A 20,917-nucleotide genomic window follows, 5' to 3' on the forward strand; every position below is an offset into this window, starting at 1 on the left:
AAATGTTTATATATATATATATTAATATTTCATCAAATAAAATAAATATTACAGCACATTTTCATAACAATACATTTAAAGTCCAATACCTTTTACACACATAATTATTATTTTATTTTTTAACTTCTACAATGATCCTCCAAGTGTCTTTTTTCAAAAGTGACCAACCATATGTCTCTACTCCAAAGCATTCAATAGTTACAGCTGTTTAAGTTTGCATAATGCATTTTTTTCTCTTGGCTCAAAATATGGACCGACAGTTAATATGTTTCATTGGTTAGACAATTGTAAAACCCACAGAATAACATGAAGTATTAGTTAAGATTTACTAAAATTACAAAAAATTATGAAATGTGGAGAACATGAAGATCCAAGTTTTCATCCAACATCAAGGTTATATTTTTTGATTATGCAAGATGTTGAAGTATTTATATTTTATGTGCTTAATAATGTAGAGCATCCCTCTTTCAAGAGCTTCCTTTCGAGTGTAGAGAGGCCGGTATATCTTTCCCTGTGTTCTGGAGTTTGGCTCTCCTCTCTTGTGGGCCAGTACTCGATCCACGTCTGCTCACCCAAGATGTACTGCAGTCTAAAAACAACAAGCGTAACACAAAGCCCAACACACAGTGACGTGGTGAGACTGCAAAGCACAATAATCATTTCCATTTAAACCTACAAAGATCATGAAATGCCTAAACCTACCTCGCGTCGAGGTTCGGTAGGTCAGTGGATTTGCCCATGATGAGATACGTCTTGTCTTTTTCGATTCCCAAAGAAGTTCTGCAATTGGGATGAGCCAGAAACTCCCTTATCTTTCCCTCCATATCTTCATCGGTGCCTGCAGGACAGTACAGTGGAAACAAATCCCTTTACAGAAATCAACCAAATTTTTAATCGTGCAGTATGCTCAGAGAAGTCACAGACGAACCTTCCTTTAGGACCTGCTCCACCTTCATATTATAGATGTCTGAATGTTTTGTCAACGTCATGTCAATCACTTTGACTTTATAAACTGTGAAACATACAAACATACAGCATTATCAACACCAGAGCTGTAAAATGTATTTAACAAGTTCAGGTCAAAGGTTTTTCTTGCATCTGCACGACAGCCGAAAATGAATACAAACACACAATTGAATTTGTTTACCATAATCCATGCCAGCTTCACAAGCCTTATCCGAACGAATCTCTTCGCTGACTTTTGTTTTCTTCTGCAAACTGCAGTTTTCTGCATCAAGATGTATAATATAAAGCAAGAATTAAAAACGGTTCATTGTAACTTCAATAGATTCTGAAGTGTTTCTGAGTGACTTTACCTTCAGCACACTGACACACATCTCCATGACATAATCTGGTCAGAGCTCCGTCTTCTTTATCAGGGTGATAGTTCTTTGTACAGCGTGCGTCTGAGAAAACACAGAAGTTAACTCAAGAGAACATCTAGAGAACATCTAGAGAACATCTGGAGAACACTGTGAGTGTGTTAATATCTCACCTGGTGAATAATATTCATAGACGGTGACTGCAGCCGGTTGAAGCAAACCCACTCTATTAACCTTGTGTATTCTGAATGCGATTCTGTCTCTTTCTTTATGAGAAACCTATCAAGGCAGACGATCATGACATTTCATGAAAACCAAACAACATCTGAAAAATAGGGTTGAATACCTTATTGACATAGAGGATGAGTGACCCTCGATCCGAGAGCTCCTTGTTCATCTCAAATTTCTGAATGGCTCTGTCTCTGCCCATGGTCAACTGTTGTAGCAAAAACATGTAAGAAGCCATCACACGACACAGTCAAACATGGCTCATTTCTACGTGCTGTCTTAGATTCTTAGTACCTCTGTGAGATCTCTTTCATCCACTTTAAACCCTGTCAGTAAACCCACATCCAGAATACTCATGGTGGCGTCTCTTGTTTCACTTCTGTAGCTGTTGAGATCAATCAATTAATAAAAGCAGTTTATTACATACAGATCATATGCAGGGGTTGGACAAAATAATGAAAACATTAGTGACATCTCTTTATTAATGAGGCGTTGGACCACTGTTTGTCTTGTAACCCTGTACAGCTTATCAAAATGTAAAGATTGTTTTGTAAACTTACAAGAAGTCCATTATGAGCTTGTAACTTTCTTCAGCCCCTGGATAACTCACTACGCAATTAAAATTAAAATGATGAAGTGCATTAAAGTACAAGAAGTATTTCATGGTTTCCGTTCAACACCAAAGCAAAACTCAATCTTACCGGCACGTTCTCGTTCAAATTTAAGCCTCAGCTCAAAGTGTTTACAGTCAGAAATCTTGTCCACAGGTTTGGCATAATAAAGCATGAGCACCTGAAAACAGACACAGGTAACACTGGCGTCACACTTTCTGTAAATAAACATGAATGTGAAGACTATACATGTCAACTCACTGAGAGAGCGGCTGTTCCAGTTCCTTTAGCCGTCACGTTAAAGTTCTTATTGAGATCAAACTGTTGAGTGACACACACACATATTTCATTTGTTATCAGAATAATCACATCAGTAACTGCTTGCTCGGACCGACTGATGTCTGAATGACTTCTCACCTTGTCTGAGCGTGTAACATGCACGTTAGCTTTTCTGAAACCCCATCTGACTGGTTTGCTTCTTCCTTCAACAAACAGCATAACGTCCAGATTCAAGTTTTGCTCTTTCGTCTCCTCACCTGAATGGAATGAAAAGAGTAAAAGGTATTTAGCAGTTTGTGGTGAAGCTTGAGGAATGCACAGATGCTATTTGGCATATAGGTTGAAGTCACATCTTAACCATACCAGCAAATAAGAAATAATCTGAAGACTTAATACATGTTCAAAGGTGTGTTTTTGGTTATGACTTTTATTTTGTATTTCACTTTAGCCCTGTTTCTTTTATGCCCTTGTGTGTTCCAGTCATGTTCTCATTGGATTCTTTGTTTTGTGCTTATAAGTTCAGTTTGTTCATTGGTTCCTGTTCATTAGCTGAATGAATGAATGAATAAAGCAGTTATATGTTAAATAGTTATACGTGCTCCATTTAGTTATATTTGTTGGATGTAAACCCTCATGTTCGTGTCAATCTGCTGTTGGTGAAAGTTTTGTGGTCAAGCTTGTTCGTGGTCAAGTCTGCTCTTGCTCGAGTCTTTGTTTTTTGTATTTGCTCACATTGGATTTAATAAACTGCACATTGGTCCTACAATCGGCTCGCCTTTGTGGAGTTTGAGACGCTTCATTTCATCATTACCGGTTATCGAGATGAGAGTGCTTGCAGATGTGCCTGGAATCCTGTCAGCTGGAAAGGAAGTTTGTATAACTTCAAGTTGTTCTCCACCTGCTTCAAATGGGATGAAAATGGAGAGAGAGAGAGAGAGAGAGAGTCTGAAATGAGACGGTTGAGGGGTGATTTTGTTATAATAAAAACATTTGGAATTGTTTTGACTTCTATGGCGCTAACAACGTCAAGGTCGTAGGTTCGATCCCAGGGTATTGCACATAGAAACAAATCTTATTATAAATCTTATTATAGAAAGTATTATGCAATCCCAGATAGCAAATTTTTGCGGCCCACATCTGGCCCACACCTTACTCCCCATACTTTACTCATCTGGCCCACATACGGCGTGGAATGATGGCACTTGTGAGGTCCGCTCCTGTTTGCCAGATTTGGGCCACAGGCATGCCAAAGCTATGCCACATGTCAAACATCAGAACAAATAAAGCAGAGCTGAACCAAATATAAACAACAGTTCATTTAAATTCTGGCCCAGATTTATCCCAAAACCAACACCTTTCTGTGCTCCTGTTTGACAGAATTTGTATTGAGTTTCATTATTATTATAGTGATGATTGAGTTGTTAGTGATGAACATCTGCTTTTTAGAATAAAACAAATATTTACCCAGAGAAACACAAAAACTACAACCTGAATACAACCCAGCTAACAAAAGTTTGTTACGAGAACGTTCCTTTTAAAATATTCAAAATGTCAATTTTTTAAGTTTTAAGGTCATTCCCAGGTGACAAAAGTCACCATCATGGTGATCATTGTTTCCTTGAGTTGGGCTCGTGACCCTTGACATTTGTAAATATATGTACTTCTAAAGTATATTTGAAATTGATATTGAAATGATGCACTGATAAATGGGGTTGGTTGGTGAACATTGAGATAACTTCCAGATTTTCATTTGAAAAAATTGCTGTGCTGCTGATCCTGAAGGTATATTAAAACATCTGGGAATTTGATTGTATTTTTCAGTCTACAAAGTAGAAAAAAATGAATCAGAATTTAGAAACACAGATATGAAGAATCAGTTTATGAATCTCAACAATGGTAAGAATAAACAAAAGAAAACTTCATGCTGTGATGCATGCTGGGTAACATCATAGCACAAATAAATGTATAATTCCCTGCATGCATTGTGGTTGATCCATTTATCTGAGTGAGTTGGTTGTTTCTCACCATTGCTGAGATTCATACATTGATTCTTGATGTCTATGTGATTCTAAAATGTTGTTTGATAAGCATACATCCGTTTTGCACAAATCTTTCTAAAAATGTATATACAGTCATATTTCTTAATATTACATTGTTCTTTCAGGATCTACAGTTTAGCACTTAATCTAAATGAGTACTGAATTAAGTTATGACATTCACCAAAACCATTTGGTTTGATTCACATTTGATCTGCCATGACAAGTGCACTTTATATGTACCCACTTCCAGCAGATCAATCAAAACAATGCTGAGGGGTCAAGAGCCCAACCCATGGAAACACCGATCACCATGATGGTGACATTCTTAAAACATTAACATGTTTTTTTATGTATTCAAACATGTGAAAAACCTCTCATGAACGTTCTTATAACAATTTTTTGTTAGCTGGGCTGCATTTCAGGTTGTATTTCAGGTTGTAGTTGTGTTTCTTTGGGTAAATATTTTTTTTGTAGTTTTTGTTGAACTTTTCGGCAGTGATGCTGTTTGTTAACAGCAGATGTTCATGACTAATAACTCAATCATCACTATAATAATAATGAAACTAAATACAAATTCTGTCAAACAGGAGCACAGAAAGGTGTTGGTTTTGGGATAAATCTAGGTCAGAATTGAAATGAACTGTTGTTTATATTTGGTTCAGCTCTGCTTTATTTGTTTTGATGTTTGACATGTGGCATAGCTTTGGCATGTATGTGGCCCACATCTGGCAAACAGGAGCGGACCTCACAAGTGCCATCATTCCACGCGGTATGTGGGCCAGATGAGTAAAGTATGGGGAGTGAGGTGTGGGCCAGATGAGTAAAGTATGGGGAGTAAGGTGTGGGCCAGATTTGGGCCGCAAAAATTTGCTATCTGGGATGTAAGTCGCTTTGGATAAAAGTGTCTGGCAAATGCATAAATGTAGATGTTTGATTCTGTGCTCTTATTGGCTTTTCTTTCTTCATTGTTCAGTCCAAGTCATCCATTTCAAAAACATTTATAAAATGTTTGCTTTGTCATGGTAAAAAAATTGTTTGTAAAATTATATTTTAGTCTACTAAACTAATTTCAGACATGTAATTATCTAAGCATTAAAACAATGAGAACCATTTCACTAATGTGTCCAAAAACCTTTGACCGATACATTGAAAAAAATGATTCTTGAGTGTTAGTAAATATTACCCATTCAAATCAGTTCAATTGTACTCACATATACTAGGTAGCAAAGTAAACTACATGTAAACTTACTGAATCTACTCAATAAAACCTACATTTATCAGATATGAGTCATGACACACTAAAATAAATAAAGTCTTCCAAATATTTCTCAATGTTAGTTACTTATAAAAATGGAGTAATATTAGTTTATATAACCAACAACAGTTCATCTACTTATTATGAATGATAAATATTGAATAATTAAATACTAAATATGACTTATTCAGAGAAGCTTGAATTGACCTAAAAATGGTCAGAAACACGAGATCTCATCAATTGCTTTTATTGACCAAATAACAAACGTCTACAAAACCCCTTTGTGACAAAGAACACAAGATTCATTTGATGTCACCATTATTGTGATCAGTGTTCACTAGTTGAGCTCTTGACTCTTACATTTATGCGTTTACACATTAGCGAGACGCTCTTATCCAAAGCGACTAACATTGCATTATTTTATGCATTGTATCTGACTGTGTGCAGTCCTTTGGGATTAAACCCATGACATGGCATTCCTAGTGCAGTGCCGTGCACCAGCCACTGAGCCACATGAGAGTACACACCGTCACATTGAGACTAGTTTATCTCTGACTACATGTTTTACTGAAAAACTGAATTGCAGCTGAATTGAATCATGTCAATAAATATGATCTTACAAGCAGATGAATCTCACAGATGCCCAGACACATAAAGAATCAGTGTATGAAACTCAACAATGGTCACAATCAACAAAAGAAAGCTTCATGCTGCAATGCATGCTGGGTAATCATAGTACAAAACTCTTTGATGACTCCCAGCATGCATTTCCGTTTACCAGAATTAGTTTGATGATTATCACCATTGTTGTGGTGTTTATGATGACTGTTGATCTCGAAATGTAATCTGGACACACAAATTTCTACATGGCACATGTCATGGTAATTTTATTTGTCACTTCAGTGTAGAGTATTTCTTCAAACACTTTAGTTAGTAAAGCAGAAGTGTGGCGCATGAAACACAGCTCTGATTGATAAAAGAAGATATACTAGCTACCCGCAAAAGCTCAACTAAAGTGAACACTGATCACAATAAAGATGACATCAAATGAATCTTGTGTTCATTGTCACAAAGGGCTTTTGTAGACGTTTGTTATTTGGTCAATAAAAGCAATTGATGTGATCTCCTGTTTCTAACCATTTTCAGGTCAATTCAAGCTTCTCAGAATAAGTCATATTTAGTGTTTAATTATTCAATATTTATCATTCATAATAAGCAGATGAACTGTTGTTGGTTTTACAAACTAATATTACTCCATTTATAAAATTAATCTCACCCTGCTTCTCTGGATTAAGTTCCACACTTTTCACCATCAGCTCCACTAGGACACCCTCAGACTGAAGGAAAAATGGAGTTATCAACCTCAGGTCCACATTTTTTTTATGCTGCAGTCAACAAATAAAACTTTGCTAGAATGGCCAGAATGATTTAACAGACTCACCACCACTTTCAGGGTCTTCTTCACTCCATCAGGGGTGATAAAATCAGGCGCCGCAGCCTTCACCTCAATCTGATGTACGCCCAACTCCATGGGAATGATCACGTATGGAACGGTTTTGCTAGAAGAGCCCTCGACTTCTACAATTGTTCTGTATTTATGCTTATTACTGGCAGTGCTGCAAATGTGTTCTGTCTCCATAAACTCCACACGCACCTGTTGAAAATGAGACGGTGGACATCTCATAGAAATCTCCGTAGTGAACATAATAGCAGTCATTTATTGAATGTGAAATTCGACTTAAACATCAAAAGACAAAGAGATTATGTTAATAAAATGGGAAAGAGAAAGTGGCAGAAAGCATTACCTTCATCTTCCTTGGGGTGTAGTTGTGAATGATGGCTTTGATTTCCAGCTGCTCGTTGCGTACGGCCGAATACGGCATCTTGAGGTCGACGAAAAAATTCTTGAAAACAATCATCTCCAGAGGATCTGCCACACAGATACCTTTAGAAGAGACGGCAGGAGCGAAAATGTTACAAAGCCACATAATATAAAGAATATACATTGAATACATTTGACTCACCGTTTGAGTTTGACAAGCTAATGGCTAAGATTTGCCAGGTTGTGATGGATTCCATCAGGTTGATGTTGTCTTTTGATAGTACGCTGCCATTTGAGAAAATGAAGAGTCATTTTACACACAGATAAAACTCTTTCATCAAACAGGTCAGGCCCTGCTTACCAGGTTTTATCTTTGCATTGAGGAACAGTCACCTCCTCCCAAAGCCAGCTCTCAGGGAACTGTGTCCGTGACACAATATCTTCAGAGTCTGGGTAGTCATCATTGTCACCTACATAAACGTGTAAAAGTGTGATGGAATATATCATCAGTTAACATAAGATAATGAAATCAGTCATCATCTGATTCTGTATAACAAACAGAGATTGTAAGTGTTGTATGTTTAATGATATCATTAGTACCAATGTTTGGTGACCAGTTTAAGCTTTGGATAAAAGTAAAAATTAGATCTTTTAGTTTTGCATGTTTCTCACCATTTGATCTCCGTCTTCTCTTTGAAAGAGTAGGGCACTCGTTCACTAGAAGAAGAAATTGCACTAGGATTAGCATTAGCATTAGAGACACAGGAATTATCCTGTATATTATATAAATATGCAAGTCATTTTATTATCTGAAAAAGTACTTGTTCTGGTTTTGGTTCCTCCAGCGGTGCTGGACTCAAACATCAGACCAGCGTCATAGAAAACCCCCATACTGTCTCTTCCACTGGCCGCTGTACAACCTGTGTCATGTTTCTCAATCACGTCCCAGATCTACACAAAGCAAACCAGTTATCAAAGTTGAAGATTTCCTGTAGCTCAGTGATTAGAGCATTGCACAAAGTGATGAGTTCGATCCCAGGGGATTGCAAATACTTAGAAACAAATGTCTAGTATAATGCAATGTGAGTCGCTTTGGATAAACGCGTCTTCCAAATGCATAAATGTGAAGAAGAATTTTATTTTATTTTGGTTTGCTTTATGTTGTTTGATGAAGATTCATCACCTTCGACTGTGTGAGTCTGTTCTTGTTAAGGACATTCACAGCCTTGTCAACCACCACCAGCCCAACTTTAGCTCCAGGATCTCCAGTTATTTTCAAGCTGAACCTATCACCCGGACTATAAGTGTTGGCCTTGTTCTTTATCTCAAGACTGAGCTGTTGAATAAGAGACAAAAACACAGACGTGTTGAATATGATGTGAAGTCATGTCAGCTTAAACCAATAACTTTATGGTCAAGAGCTCTGAACCACATGAATATCTCAAGTTGTTAATAACTTCTGCTGATGCGTGAAATCTACTGATATGCTTTGTAAATAGAAATAAACAATGTTATCAAGAAAAAAACACTTAAACTATTGTATTATAAATAAACTCTCTTTCAACACTTTACCGTATTTAAAGCACAACTTTAACAACTAAAATTATTGTATGCTTCTTTTTTCCCTTTATCTGTTGTGAACAACTCATAGAAGAACACAATTCCTTTAATATCAGTGAGTGTTTTTGGGCTGTTCTTTGTTGTTTGATGAACATGCTGCTGCCCCTTGAAGAGCGAGTATACAGAGCAAATATACTGTAACACACATGTGTTTTGTTTCCTAACGTTTTACGTTCACAAAATAGAACATTTTAACAATGATACATGCTAATATGGGATGTTTGTCGTAATTTTGTGTTTATATGGCCTTTTCAAAGTAAGAAGATATGAAATAAGTCTGTAACTATAACTGGCTTTTTTCCATAACCACTCGCAAATAACAAGTGTATAACGTTATGTATGTTTTGCAGTGTCGTTGGAGAGTTTTAAACAATAAAATAGTACTTAATGTTCAAACACCCTGCGGCAAATGTTGTTTCCTGAATTAGCTTCACATTGCATGTGTAACCGGGACGCTCTGCACCGCTCCAAGCGGGCCTCGAACTGAGTTGGTCCGGCATGGGAGTCAGGCGCTAACAATAAAATAGTACTTAATGTTCAAACACCCTGCGGCAAATGTTGTTTCCTGAATTAGCTTCACATTGCATGTGTAACCGGGACGCTCCGCACCGCTCCAAGCGGGCCTCGAACTGAGTTGGTCCGGCATGGGAGTCAGGCGCTCCAGAGAGGAGGCTAAACACTGCAGTCCCTAACGTTTGTCGCTAGAGAGTCCTTGAGGCCGGGGAGTGAGGTTTACATACCGCACAGCTCTTCACTAGCTTGCCTCTGTTACACATACAATACAAGAATATATTTTGTTATTGTTGCTGTTTTTTACCTTTTTGCATTCAGTAGGCAAAACATATGACAGTGAAAGATCTGGTATGAAACTCTAGATGGTTATAGTCTACTAGTATGCTATAGTCTTTACACAATCAGACATAATAACTTTAGCACACAGCACAGCTGATTGTTTCCTTCTGTATCAGCAGCCAATGAGCTTGCTGCTCAACGTTTAAATCTCGGCTAGTGATTGTCGTAGCACTGCAGCGTGCATCAGAAACCCTCCTCCTTCCCCAGCTTCACCTGTATAGATCTGCTACAAGGTGGACATGTACGCTATAGGGGGTTATTCATATATGTTTTATGTACAGCAGCAGCATGCCTTACGAGCACACAGCAGCATGTTGTGGATGTTTTGGCAGTAGCTCCACCGCAGCGGCAGCAGCAACGTAGCAGATCTATTCCGTCAAGACCAGATACATTTATATGCCATATACACTACCATGCTAAGCCTTCGAGAGTTGTTATGACAGAAATTCACTTTTTGTGACTTGTTGCGCCGCTTGCGCTTTTTAACATCTTAGCGCATTAAATTCATTTAGCGCCGAATGCATTTATATAAATATATCAGTTTGGATGTCGCACTGGTGTGACGATTAAGAAAACTGGTCAGGCCGACAGGAAAAATATTCCTAAAAATGCAACCATTTGGTCGCAGAGCTTTGCTGTTTATTTGATGTTATAATATTTTTATTAGCAATTTCCTTTTTTAGAAATTAAAAACAAGATCTGACATATGTATGAAGGCATGAATTTCATAACTTTGACACATTTGTAAAGATATTTCTCCACACAAGATTTCTTGTTGTATCTTAAAACCTGTTATGGTAATGATATTTAACATCGTTGTGTACACAGTATGATGTTCTTTGTTTTTTAAGTGCTGATCATTTCTTGTGATGGTTTACTTACTGTTCCTGTGCACGTGTCCTTCACATCAACCCAGACGGAGTCAGAAACCACCTCATCTGATCCCACATGATAATACGCCAAGAAACGGAAAGACGGCACCATGTCTTTAGTCACAGGTAGAGAGAGAGTGACTAAAGACTGTCCTCTTCTCTTATACCTGTCCACCATCACGATCTGTCCTCTACTGATGATCTGAAAATAACAGACAAACGAGTAAAAAGACACCAGGGTTTTCAAATTCAGAAGATCTTTCCAGTCATGAAGTGGTATTGACAAATTATTGTAGATGTATTGACTTATTAGGACAGAATATGATTGTGGACTTGACCTGTGTATGCCGTAACTTTGTTTTGCCAACCTATTGAATGAAGTCCCTGTAAGCTTGTGAGCTATTTAAAGCCTCAGGGCTCTCACTGGTGTATAGAGTTGGACTTAGGATTTATTATATCTATAAGTATGCAGAGGTTTAATTTGACTGGGTCTGTACTGACCTAAACTGCAAAAACTGATCTGTAAAAATTGTGTGATTGAAACCAAAAGCATCGTACATTCTCTTGCCACGCATTAACCTTAAAGGGACAGTTCACCCGAAAAAAATTCTCTCAAAGAAGACAAATTAAGATATATGAAAGGATGTCAGTGACTTAACAGATCTCAACCCCCATTTACTGCCACAGAAGGTAAAATAAATTATTATTAAAGAGTTAATTGGGGATAAGATCTGTTTGGTCACTGACATTCTTCAAAATATCTGCTTTGGGTTTGGCAGAACTGTATAGAAGAAATGTATAATGGTTTGGAACAATCTGAGGATGAGTAAATGAAAACAGAATTTTCATTTTTGAGTGAATTATCCCTTTAAGAATAAAAAGTCGTCTCCAGACAGTTTTTATTTCATTATATGACCGTAAACCTCTCTCACCATGTACGTGTAATCTTGATCTTTGGCTCCTGGACTTTTTCCTGTGTACAGATTGACTTTCATATGATCACCGATCTCGAGCTCAGCAGCATCAATGCCGACGTGCAGGTAGTTTTGGGAGTTGCTTTTGGGAATGTACGCTTGAGCTGTCATCGTCTTCACTGCCTGCTGTTCATCTTGTAATCGTGGATCTATGGTCTTTGCCTGAAAAGATATAAAAACTGTAAGAGTGTATACAGATATAAATAACTATCAACAGTTGCAATTCTATTTAATGGAATATCCCAGATCAGCAATGACAAACAGGTCTTACGGTGATCTGCAGTGATGGAGAATCTCCCTGAGAATTGACGGTGACCTTTGCAATGCCATTGGCTTTTGATCGACCTCTGACCCACCCGGGGTTGACCTCAACTGCCACATTTTCAGCAGGCGTCTGGTCAGGATTTGTCACGTAAACCTTTTAAAAAAGCCAGACAAAAAAAAAGAAGGAACAAATAAAACAGAAAACAATAACTGTGATGTAACTTCACAGATTTATAATCAAGGTCTTCACGGTTGAACCCTTTTAGTCTAGATTCATACCGAGACGTCAAAGGGCATTCCAGGTTTGAAGAACTGAGATGTTCTCTTGAAGTGGATGGTGTACGGTGACGTCACAATCTGAATGCCTCTCTTTTGTGCTTCCACCATTTCACTGCCTGAAACACACACACACACCATTATGTCAACAGTACATAGACACAAACAACAGATAAACATAATAAACAACAGATAAACAGCGTGTGTTGATCTCACCGGTCTCTGTTAAAACACTGACTGAAACAAAGAGTGATTTCCCAACCAGCTGGAGGATGTTTGGAAAGGTCTGAATGATCATGTCCCTGGTCAGATCAGCTGAACCCTTTCCTTCTTCTATCTGTTTATATATCAGACACAGAATTTTATTAATATGTGTATAATGTAATCTAAATTTATTTTAGTACAGTTCAATTTGTAAGATCAGGTTTGTGCGCTCGGCTGTAATGCTCACTGGGACTCTTTGTAGAGAGGCGGCGATACTTGTTTTACTCTCACCATCCATCACACCAAACACCACAAACGCTTGTCCCTCAACCTTCTTCCCAAACAGATACCTAAAACACATAGGTTTTTAATCCCTCAGCATTTCTAGGCTCTCTTTTGAATTGTATTTGTACAACGGGTACAATAATGAGCTTTTCCACAACTGATGATTTATAAGATGAATTGATATAAATGCTCCGCATCTTGAAAAGGCAGGAACATCTAGACAACTTTAAGGACGAGTTTTTGTACTTAAATTCCTTTTCAATTTAATTTCACTCAATTAAATTGACATACTTGTTAAGAGAAGTTCATCTTACTCAGCAGTGATGTCGACTGTTAAACGCTCATCACCAACATAGAAGAAGGACTTGCTGGGCATTAAAGTGACTTCAAAAGTTGGAAGCACTGCAAACCAAAACAAACATATAAACACATACTTTGGGCTTCAGAGTTATCTCCATATTGCACAACATGCTGGCTTTGTTGACACACGTCTCACCATATTCTTTGACCTCAAAGTCTGAAGTGAACGTCGTCTGCGGGGTGTTTGCGTACCGTGTGACCACCTTCCAGATCCCAGGACTTCAAACATAAACATGTCAGATTTGATAACATTCAAACAAACGTCAGACCATGAATAGAGTTAAAATAAAAACTGATTTCACATCCACTGCTATATACAGTGATGAAGTGAGGGGATATTTTCATGTACTTACATCTACGGTGTCCTGATGTAGACACCATAGACAGTTTAAAATGAAGTTGTGTTCACCAGGGAAGAAAAGGATTTTAATATCAACACACCTGGCAACCTCAGGAATATTGTACTTTCCAGACTTCATTCCTTGACTTGGAGAAATCTTCTCTGATAAAACCGTGATGCCTTGTGGATTCTTTAGAAAACATTAGAAGAAGTCTCATGAGATATTAATGAAATGTGATGTATTTGTGTCTAGAATAACAGCGTGTTCTTATTGAAGCGTGTACCATGATATCCACTGAGACTCCAGACTGACTGTGTGGATGAAGGTTTGGAGTCAGAGAGAAAACCCGGTACTGGACTACAAACAGGATTGAAAGATTCATTCATCACTATCAACTGTATTTAGTTTATTTCAATCGTTCAGAATGATCAAATCTGGTTGTAAATGATGTCATGATCTTACCTGTGCTAGCAGGTGTGTAGATGGGTTTGTCTGTCTGTACAAATATATATCCCGACTGAAATGACACCATGACCACTTTCTCCAGGATTTTAGAAGGAAATTCAGCCTGTAAACACACATACTGCTTCTCCAGAGGATCATCAATGAAGTAGTTTTTATCATCGGGAATCTAAACACCAACAAAAACACATTTTTCAGAGATGGAATCACACAGTCATGTTCTTATTTTGAATGAAGGAGAAATCATTTTGAAACGAGACGCTGGAAACAATCGAATCACACACTTGTTCTTCACATTTGCGTCACCTTTATCTTTGCAACAAACTGGTATTTGTTGGCCGCTGTCAGGGTCACCGATTCAGAAAAGATTTCCACATTTTTGCGCGGGTGGTTCTTCACCACGATCCTCACTGTCAGGTCTCCTCCATTATAATCCTGAGCTTCCACGAACACGTTCTCTGAGGAACCAACCCTCAGCAAATTGGGAGCCAACAGAACGAATCTGGGAAGATAAAACCACAATGTCTTAAATACAATCTATACTCTAGAAGTTGATAGTGTTTTGAATACTCACAGTGGGTCACATAATGTGATGAGAGGAGAAGAGAGAAGAACAACAGTCGACCACAACAGATGCACCTTCATCCTGACTTTCTGTCCGTCTGTTCATGTTTGTGCAGAATCACAGATTTATACTCGACATCAGTGAATCAAACAAAAGATTAATAAATAACTCATGAGAATGTGAAGAGTTAACTGTAGTCTTATTCTGATTCCAGTAAACGGTTGTGTACATTCAACCTTTGATAATTTGGCAATTGCTGTGTTGATCTTGTAAAATATTGATCAGTACATTGAAACAGAAATGAAAGCACCACACAGAAGCTCAGCAGCACTCACAACAGAGAACTTCTCTGACTTGAAGTGTCATGGCAGCTGACACCATATTATCCTAAAATCATTATCAATTATTATCAGGTTGTGTTGCGGTACTACACAACTAACAACTGCAGATATTTTCCCTAGCACTTAACTAAGTAAAGATAACGTAGTAAATACGTTATCAAACTGGGTCATTCTCTTTTAAAAATTTGTGTGTCCTCATTATTTCATTTAAAATCTGAAAATGCAAACCGACGGAATTAGAAAGAACGTTCCACCAGGAAGAAGTTGTGAAGCAGAATGATCGGGAAAGCGATTTACTGTCCTTGTGAGAAGGCAATACGCTGCTTTTCTTTCGGCTCACCTTTCTAATGTTGAATAAGGCGTGTCGGCATGACCGTGTTGTCTTACACATTCAATCAAATCGAAAAGAGAAAGACCAAAGCCACGCCCACTATTTTTCTCACTCGAAATTCCATTTCACTCGGAAAAGCATCAAAATATGTAGGAAATACTTTTGTAACTTCCAGCATGGGGACTTTAACAAGTACTTCCTTTTTCATTTCATTTAGTCATTTAGCAGACGCTTTTATCCATAGTGACGTACAATAAAAGCGATCATGCTCGATAGCAAAATAACAAAAAGTACATCACAACTGTATACCAAGTATACACAGTATACCCAGCTAGTGGGGTTTATTTATATATATATATATAATATATATTTATATATTGTACATAGGCCTACTGTAAATTGGTTCTTAGAGGGTTCTTCTTTGCAAGAAAATAGGAATGTTGGTGAGATACGACTCGCTCTAGGGCCTATGAATCATGTTCGAGATCTACCTATGGGAAGGGCATCTGTACCTGAACTGCAGAAGCATTCAATTGCACCAAGTTTGGCTTTAACAGACAGGAGCGTGTTCCCTATGCCAGTTAAGGGCATTATGCATAAAGGCACCTGCATGCAGTACCTTTCCTCAGTTGATATTCACTTTCTCACAACCTCTGGTTTGTTGTTTGGACTTCATTAATGTCTACAGGAGGACTCGGCAGGTATCTCAGTCCCTCTCAAGGCATGCTGCTCACCAACCCCCTCCCCCACCCAAAACTGTTTTTCTAGGTAAGATGCTTCTAAGCATCCATCCACTAGGTGTCTTACAAAGCCTCAGCTCAGCCGTGAGAGCTTTTAACGTGTTGTCCCTGCTGTCCCTATTGTTCATGGCGAAACGGTGAGTGCACTGTAAAAAATACTTGTAAAATGCTCTCCCTTCAAAGACAAATAAGTAACTTGAATATAGAACTTTTAATTAATGAATGTCAAACTATTGTTTTGCATTTACTAAACAAAATTGGTCTAAACATGTTTCTCAGAAAGATGCGACAAGTTCACAATCATGTTCAAGAGCTCAACATGGGATCGCCGGTCTCCCGGATTTTGGTACTCAAATGTTGACAGGTATGCCATAGACAATACAGATAATTTCGATGAATTTATGTTCCCTCGGGCTAATTGGGATTTAAATATAAGCTCACCTGGCAATTTGAGAGATTTAATATTTTGCAGACCTAATCCCTTGCCTCACAGATTTATTCTCAACACCAGTGACAAACAAATCTTTATAAAAAAGAAGCGAGGAGGAGGAGAAAAGGTGGATATCGGCTTCATAGACAGAATTGGCCTATATGCCTATTATTAGCAACCTTCACCAACTGGTAAAAATAATCTCTCACCAATACATTTCTGCTGAAATAAAAAACACTGGCAAGAATTTTTATCAGCTGTCAAAAAAACTACATAACAAAGAACAGCAAACCCTCCTAAAATTAACACATTAAAAAGGATGTGAACGACCAGTTGACCTGCTTTTGAACTGCTGCTGTAACTGTGGGCTCACAATCATCCTGATCTCAATTTCCCAGAAGGCCAGAACTCTTTTAAATAACCAAGTCACACCCCTAGTTCTCTGAAAATTTAAAGAGTAAAACTTCTGCTATTTCTGTACCGACGACATCACGTTGGGCACAAGGTAAGTGTGACATTAAATTAACTACGGTTTTTAGATTAATGCATACAAAATTTAGAAAAACTTGAAAACTTAAAACAGAATATTTACTTTTTTTGTAAATCTGGCTCAGCTGTCCCATATATGAAAAATTATATGAAGCGTAAGTGTGAATAATAAATAATTTAATGGAATATTGGATTATATCCTGCTTATTGTCCAGACTTTAGTGCTGAATGCACCAGAAATGTCAATTGTAATATAAATGCTGCTGTGATCAGAAATATGAAGGTACAACTCCAACAACGGCGACATCTGAATGGATGGATTGTTGCTCTTCATGTTTCACTGGAATATGTGCCTGTCTGCGCTGTTGACTTTCAATTCTCTGTACACTGTAAAAAATGCCTGTGAAATTAACGGTAAAATCCTGTTGTTTTCACACAAAATAAACATTATCAGAAAGTGTCCGTAAAAATACGGAGAAACACTGTAAAATTGTCTGTAAGATTAACAGCAAAAATTCCATTGTTTTTACGGAAAACCCTGTAAACAATGCTGTGAAATTAACAGTAAAATTCTGTAGTTTTCACAGAGAAAACTGTTGTCAAAAAACGTCCATAAAAACACGGATAAAACTGTCAAAATCTCTGGGAAATGAACAGTGAAATTCCAAAGTTTTCACAAGGAGTTTCTTTCAAACTCCCAAACACTTTTATCACCTTCACTTACAGACACCACTGTCACTTTATTTATGTTGCACGTCTACAAAAGTTCTAATTGAAAATTAACACAAGTTTACATGTCGATGGTTTTGTTGGGTCACCATTATAGTGATGAGTGTTTGCTTTAGTTGGGGTCTTGACCCTTTGCTTTCCATCTATGAGTTGAAACACACTGACTCAGGAGGACGGAAAGCTCAGATAAAGCTAACGCGTTACATTATTTGTGTTGGTGAGTAAGTACATGTTGAAGAGTTTAGGTAGTGTTTTAAGTTACTTGTTGCTCTCATTTATGATATTGAATAAAATTAATTAATATACTGAATGTGTTTTACAGCACATCTAACACATGATAAATGTTCTAGCAGATATCTAGAATATAACAGTTTGTCTCAAAGATGGTGACAACAGAAAACCTCTAAAGATAAATGCAATGCATTCTGGGTATCATCAAAGCACAAAACTCATCAATGACTCCCAGCATGCATTGCGGCTGTAAGCTTTTCATTTGTTAGTCACCACTGTTGAGATTCATACACTGATTCTTGATGTCTGAGTCAAAGACAAAATGCAAGCTTTTTAACAGTTCAAATACTTTTTAGATTGATTGTTGCATGAAATGTGAATTTTAAAAGTAGATTCATTGAGGTGTTTGTAACAAGTACAATAAGTAATTAAACAACATCCCTGATAAAGAGTAAATATCTAATCACACTTTCATTTGATTTGCTACAAGACTGCGTTTTATATAAAACAATGTCATAGCAGCACAAAGATAACTGTAAACTTATTTATGACGGCTGAAAGAGCCCAACTAAAGCAAACACTGATCACAAAAACGGTGACTTTAAATAAACCAATAAAGCATCAAGTCATGGCTGTTATGCTGCAGTCCCTGTGAAGCAGAAGTGATGATCGTCTTCAGTATTCTGACGTATTTACAAGATGAATAGTGGGTGTGGCTGGTGTTTTCCACTGTGAATTGATTGGATGAATAAAAACAGGATGTTCCCGTAATTTTACGGTAGTTTGCTGGTAACCACAGCTGCCGGTATTTTTCCGTAAAAACAACGAAATTTGTATTTTCTCTTTTCTTTTCTGATATTAAATGTTTTGTGGGTCACCACTAAGCTGAAGAGTGGAGTCTGTGTTCAACTCACAGTCAGGCAAAGATATTCTGATGTCATGCTGCATGTTGCTTTGTTTAAAAGTGACTTTAATAATGAATTACAAAGAAATAAATTAAGTAAATGTAATGTTATCACTTTTATGCATTTGGACCAAGTTTTCATTTTCTATAAAGAAATGTTGTTAATATAAAAAGCTCAAATGTATTAAGTTCATTCACAGTTTGAAGTTTGTGCCCTGAAGTTTTAAGCTAAGCTGCAAACTGCACAGCTGTTAACATTCTTTTCCTGTATTTTTTACAGAATTTTACTGGTAACCACAGCTGCCGGTATTTTTCCGTAAAAATTACGGAACATTTTTTACAGTGTACGTCATATTGAGTATCTAGATTACTTTTCATCTTTCCTTTGGTCTAAGCATGCCATGTATAGTTTAGACATTAAATCAGTTTTGTTATTATGAACTTTTCGTAGAAATATTAAACCCTAAATGTATTGTAATAAGTTGCTGTTTTAGTGAATGAAGGAACCTGAAACGAACAGAACTTGGAAAAGAAGCCCCGTCATCACTATAGTTTAAATTCAGTTGAGGATCATGAGTTTAACCAGTCACAATATTTCTATTTAATCTTCACAGTAAACAAGTGTAAGAAATAATAATAAAGAATAAGTAAAACAATGATGTCTATAATTGCTAATTTATATACTGTTATGGGGAACATGTTATAGAGATTAAGAAATGGCAATATACATTTTTTGATAATTTATAACTTGACAAGATTTATAAAGTTTCCGTGAAGAATCAGTAACTTATTGTGTGCAGTTGGTCTAAGACAATATAAAACAATGAGCATTCCTTTATATTTTGATGTTTCCAATGACAGAAAACACTTGAAATCAATAAACAGTGCAAACATTAACCATTTTTTGACAAAAAAATAATATTGAAATTAAATTAAATGTTGTTGTTAACTACTAACATATCCAAGACTGTAAAAAATCTCCTTCACATGTATACCTACAAAATATTTAGAATAATTCCTTTTTTTTCATGAAAAACAGCAATTGCTCCATGTTAACAAACTAGAATTGAAAGGGTTAAAATAATGGAAATTAAACTGATTCTGTTGAAAAAATAGTAATTGAAATTGTGAAACAATATCAATATATAATATTTTTATGACCGTTTTTGGATATGGATTTGGACATTTTTGTGAGTGTGATTTTTTATGATTATTGTTGTTGTGGATTATTATTAACACATCCAAGAACGTAATAATAAAAAAATCAGCTTCACATTTAGTATATGGAAAATAATCTGAATTATTTATTGTGTTCATAAAAACAACAGGGAAACTATGTAAACAAACGGGTATTTAAAGGGTTAAAATTCTAAAAATAAAAAAATGTTTGATAGTTATGATAAGAACTGATTCTATTAAAAAAAGTTATTGAAAGCGTGAAAAAAATATGGATATAGGCTATAATATTTTTGTTACCATGTTCGGACATTGACATAATTGTCCATTTTCAGCATAAGTGTGAGTTTTATAAATTGATACACAAGGGTTAAATGCGCTTTTCCCACTGGAGGGTTTCAATAATTTAACGTGGACTTTTAAGAATGCTGTTACTGTACAAATAGTAGTTCAAGAGCAAAAACAATACAATACAGAGTGAAAGAGAAAAACTTTTGAAATCTTCCTGAAAAATCTTCTGTCAAGTGAACGGGACGCCGACTGTGTGTGAAGCGGATGGAAAACCCGGAGCGGAGTTCACGGAACTCAATCAGATTGATAACAGAATGCTTTCATCGGGGATGTGAATCCACTCCTTTTCGCACATACAGCCTACTTAGCACTGAAGTGGAACTGTGCCACCTGTTTTCCTACAGTATTTACAGATGATTTAATACATACTTCTATCAATGCTCTTTTAAAAGTTGTTTCCCATACCCATTAGTTGAATATTAAGTAATTAATTCAGTTATTTCACGAACAGTTATCGCTAACGGCGGGTTCATCACTTCAGACCAGCGCCTCTACGCGAGTAGCTGTACCGTCTCATCCACTCCGTTGTCATGGAGATGACGTCATTATGCAGCACGGTCGGTG

At 36.9% G+C, this 20,917-nt stretch overlaps 1 protein-coding gene across 2 annotated transcripts; it reads right to left on the bottom strand.

Annotated features, from left to right (window-relative positions):
* Positions 1-90: 90 nt before the first annotated feature.
* On the bottom strand, positions 91-14,772 carry LOC130435310 (complement C3-like). Of its 2 annotated transcripts, none has more exons than XM_056765840.1 (34): positions 14,641-14,772; positions 14,373-14,568; positions 14,067-14,235; positions 13,888-13,961; positions 13,705-13,793; positions 13,400-13,482; positions 13,218-13,305; positions 12,866-12,968; positions 12,631-12,751; positions 12,418-12,533; positions 12,146-12,292; positions 11,833-12,036; positions 10,911-11,102; positions 8,740-8,892; positions 8,378-8,507; positions 8,229-8,273; positions 7,918-8,026; positions 7,759-7,841; positions 7,540-7,679; positions 7,176-7,388; positions 7,011-7,071; positions 3,252-3,338; positions 2,579-2,697; positions 2,423-2,482; positions 2,252-2,342; positions 2,111-2,159; positions 1,845-1,935; positions 1,669-1,758; positions 1,496-1,601; positions 1,317-1,406; positions 1,148-1,228; positions 929-1,012; positions 703-838; positions 91-589 (listed from the first exon to the last, which is right to left on the bottom strand). In XM_056765840.1, exons 1-34 carry the CDS (start codon positions 14,709-14,711, stop codon positions 436-438), a joined length of 3,825 nt encoding a protein of 1,274 aa, XP_056621818.1. In that variant the 5' UTR covers positions 14,712-14,772; the 3' UTR covers positions 91-435. The 2 variants fall into 2 exon arrangements, with proteins under 2 accessions (XP_056621818.1, XP_056621808.1); XM_056765830.1 differs by having other exon boundaries at positions 3,252-3,341.
* Between the last annotated feature and the right edge of the window lie 6,145 nt (positions 14,773-20,917).

This window comes from Triplophysa dalaica, chromosome 2, assembly GCF_015846415.1.
Source record: "Triplophysa dalaica isolate WHDGS20190420 chromosome 2, ASM1584641v1, whole genome shotgun sequence".
NCBI lineage: Eukaryota > Metazoa > Chordata > Actinopteri > Cypriniformes > Nemacheilidae > Triplophysa > Triplophysa dalaica.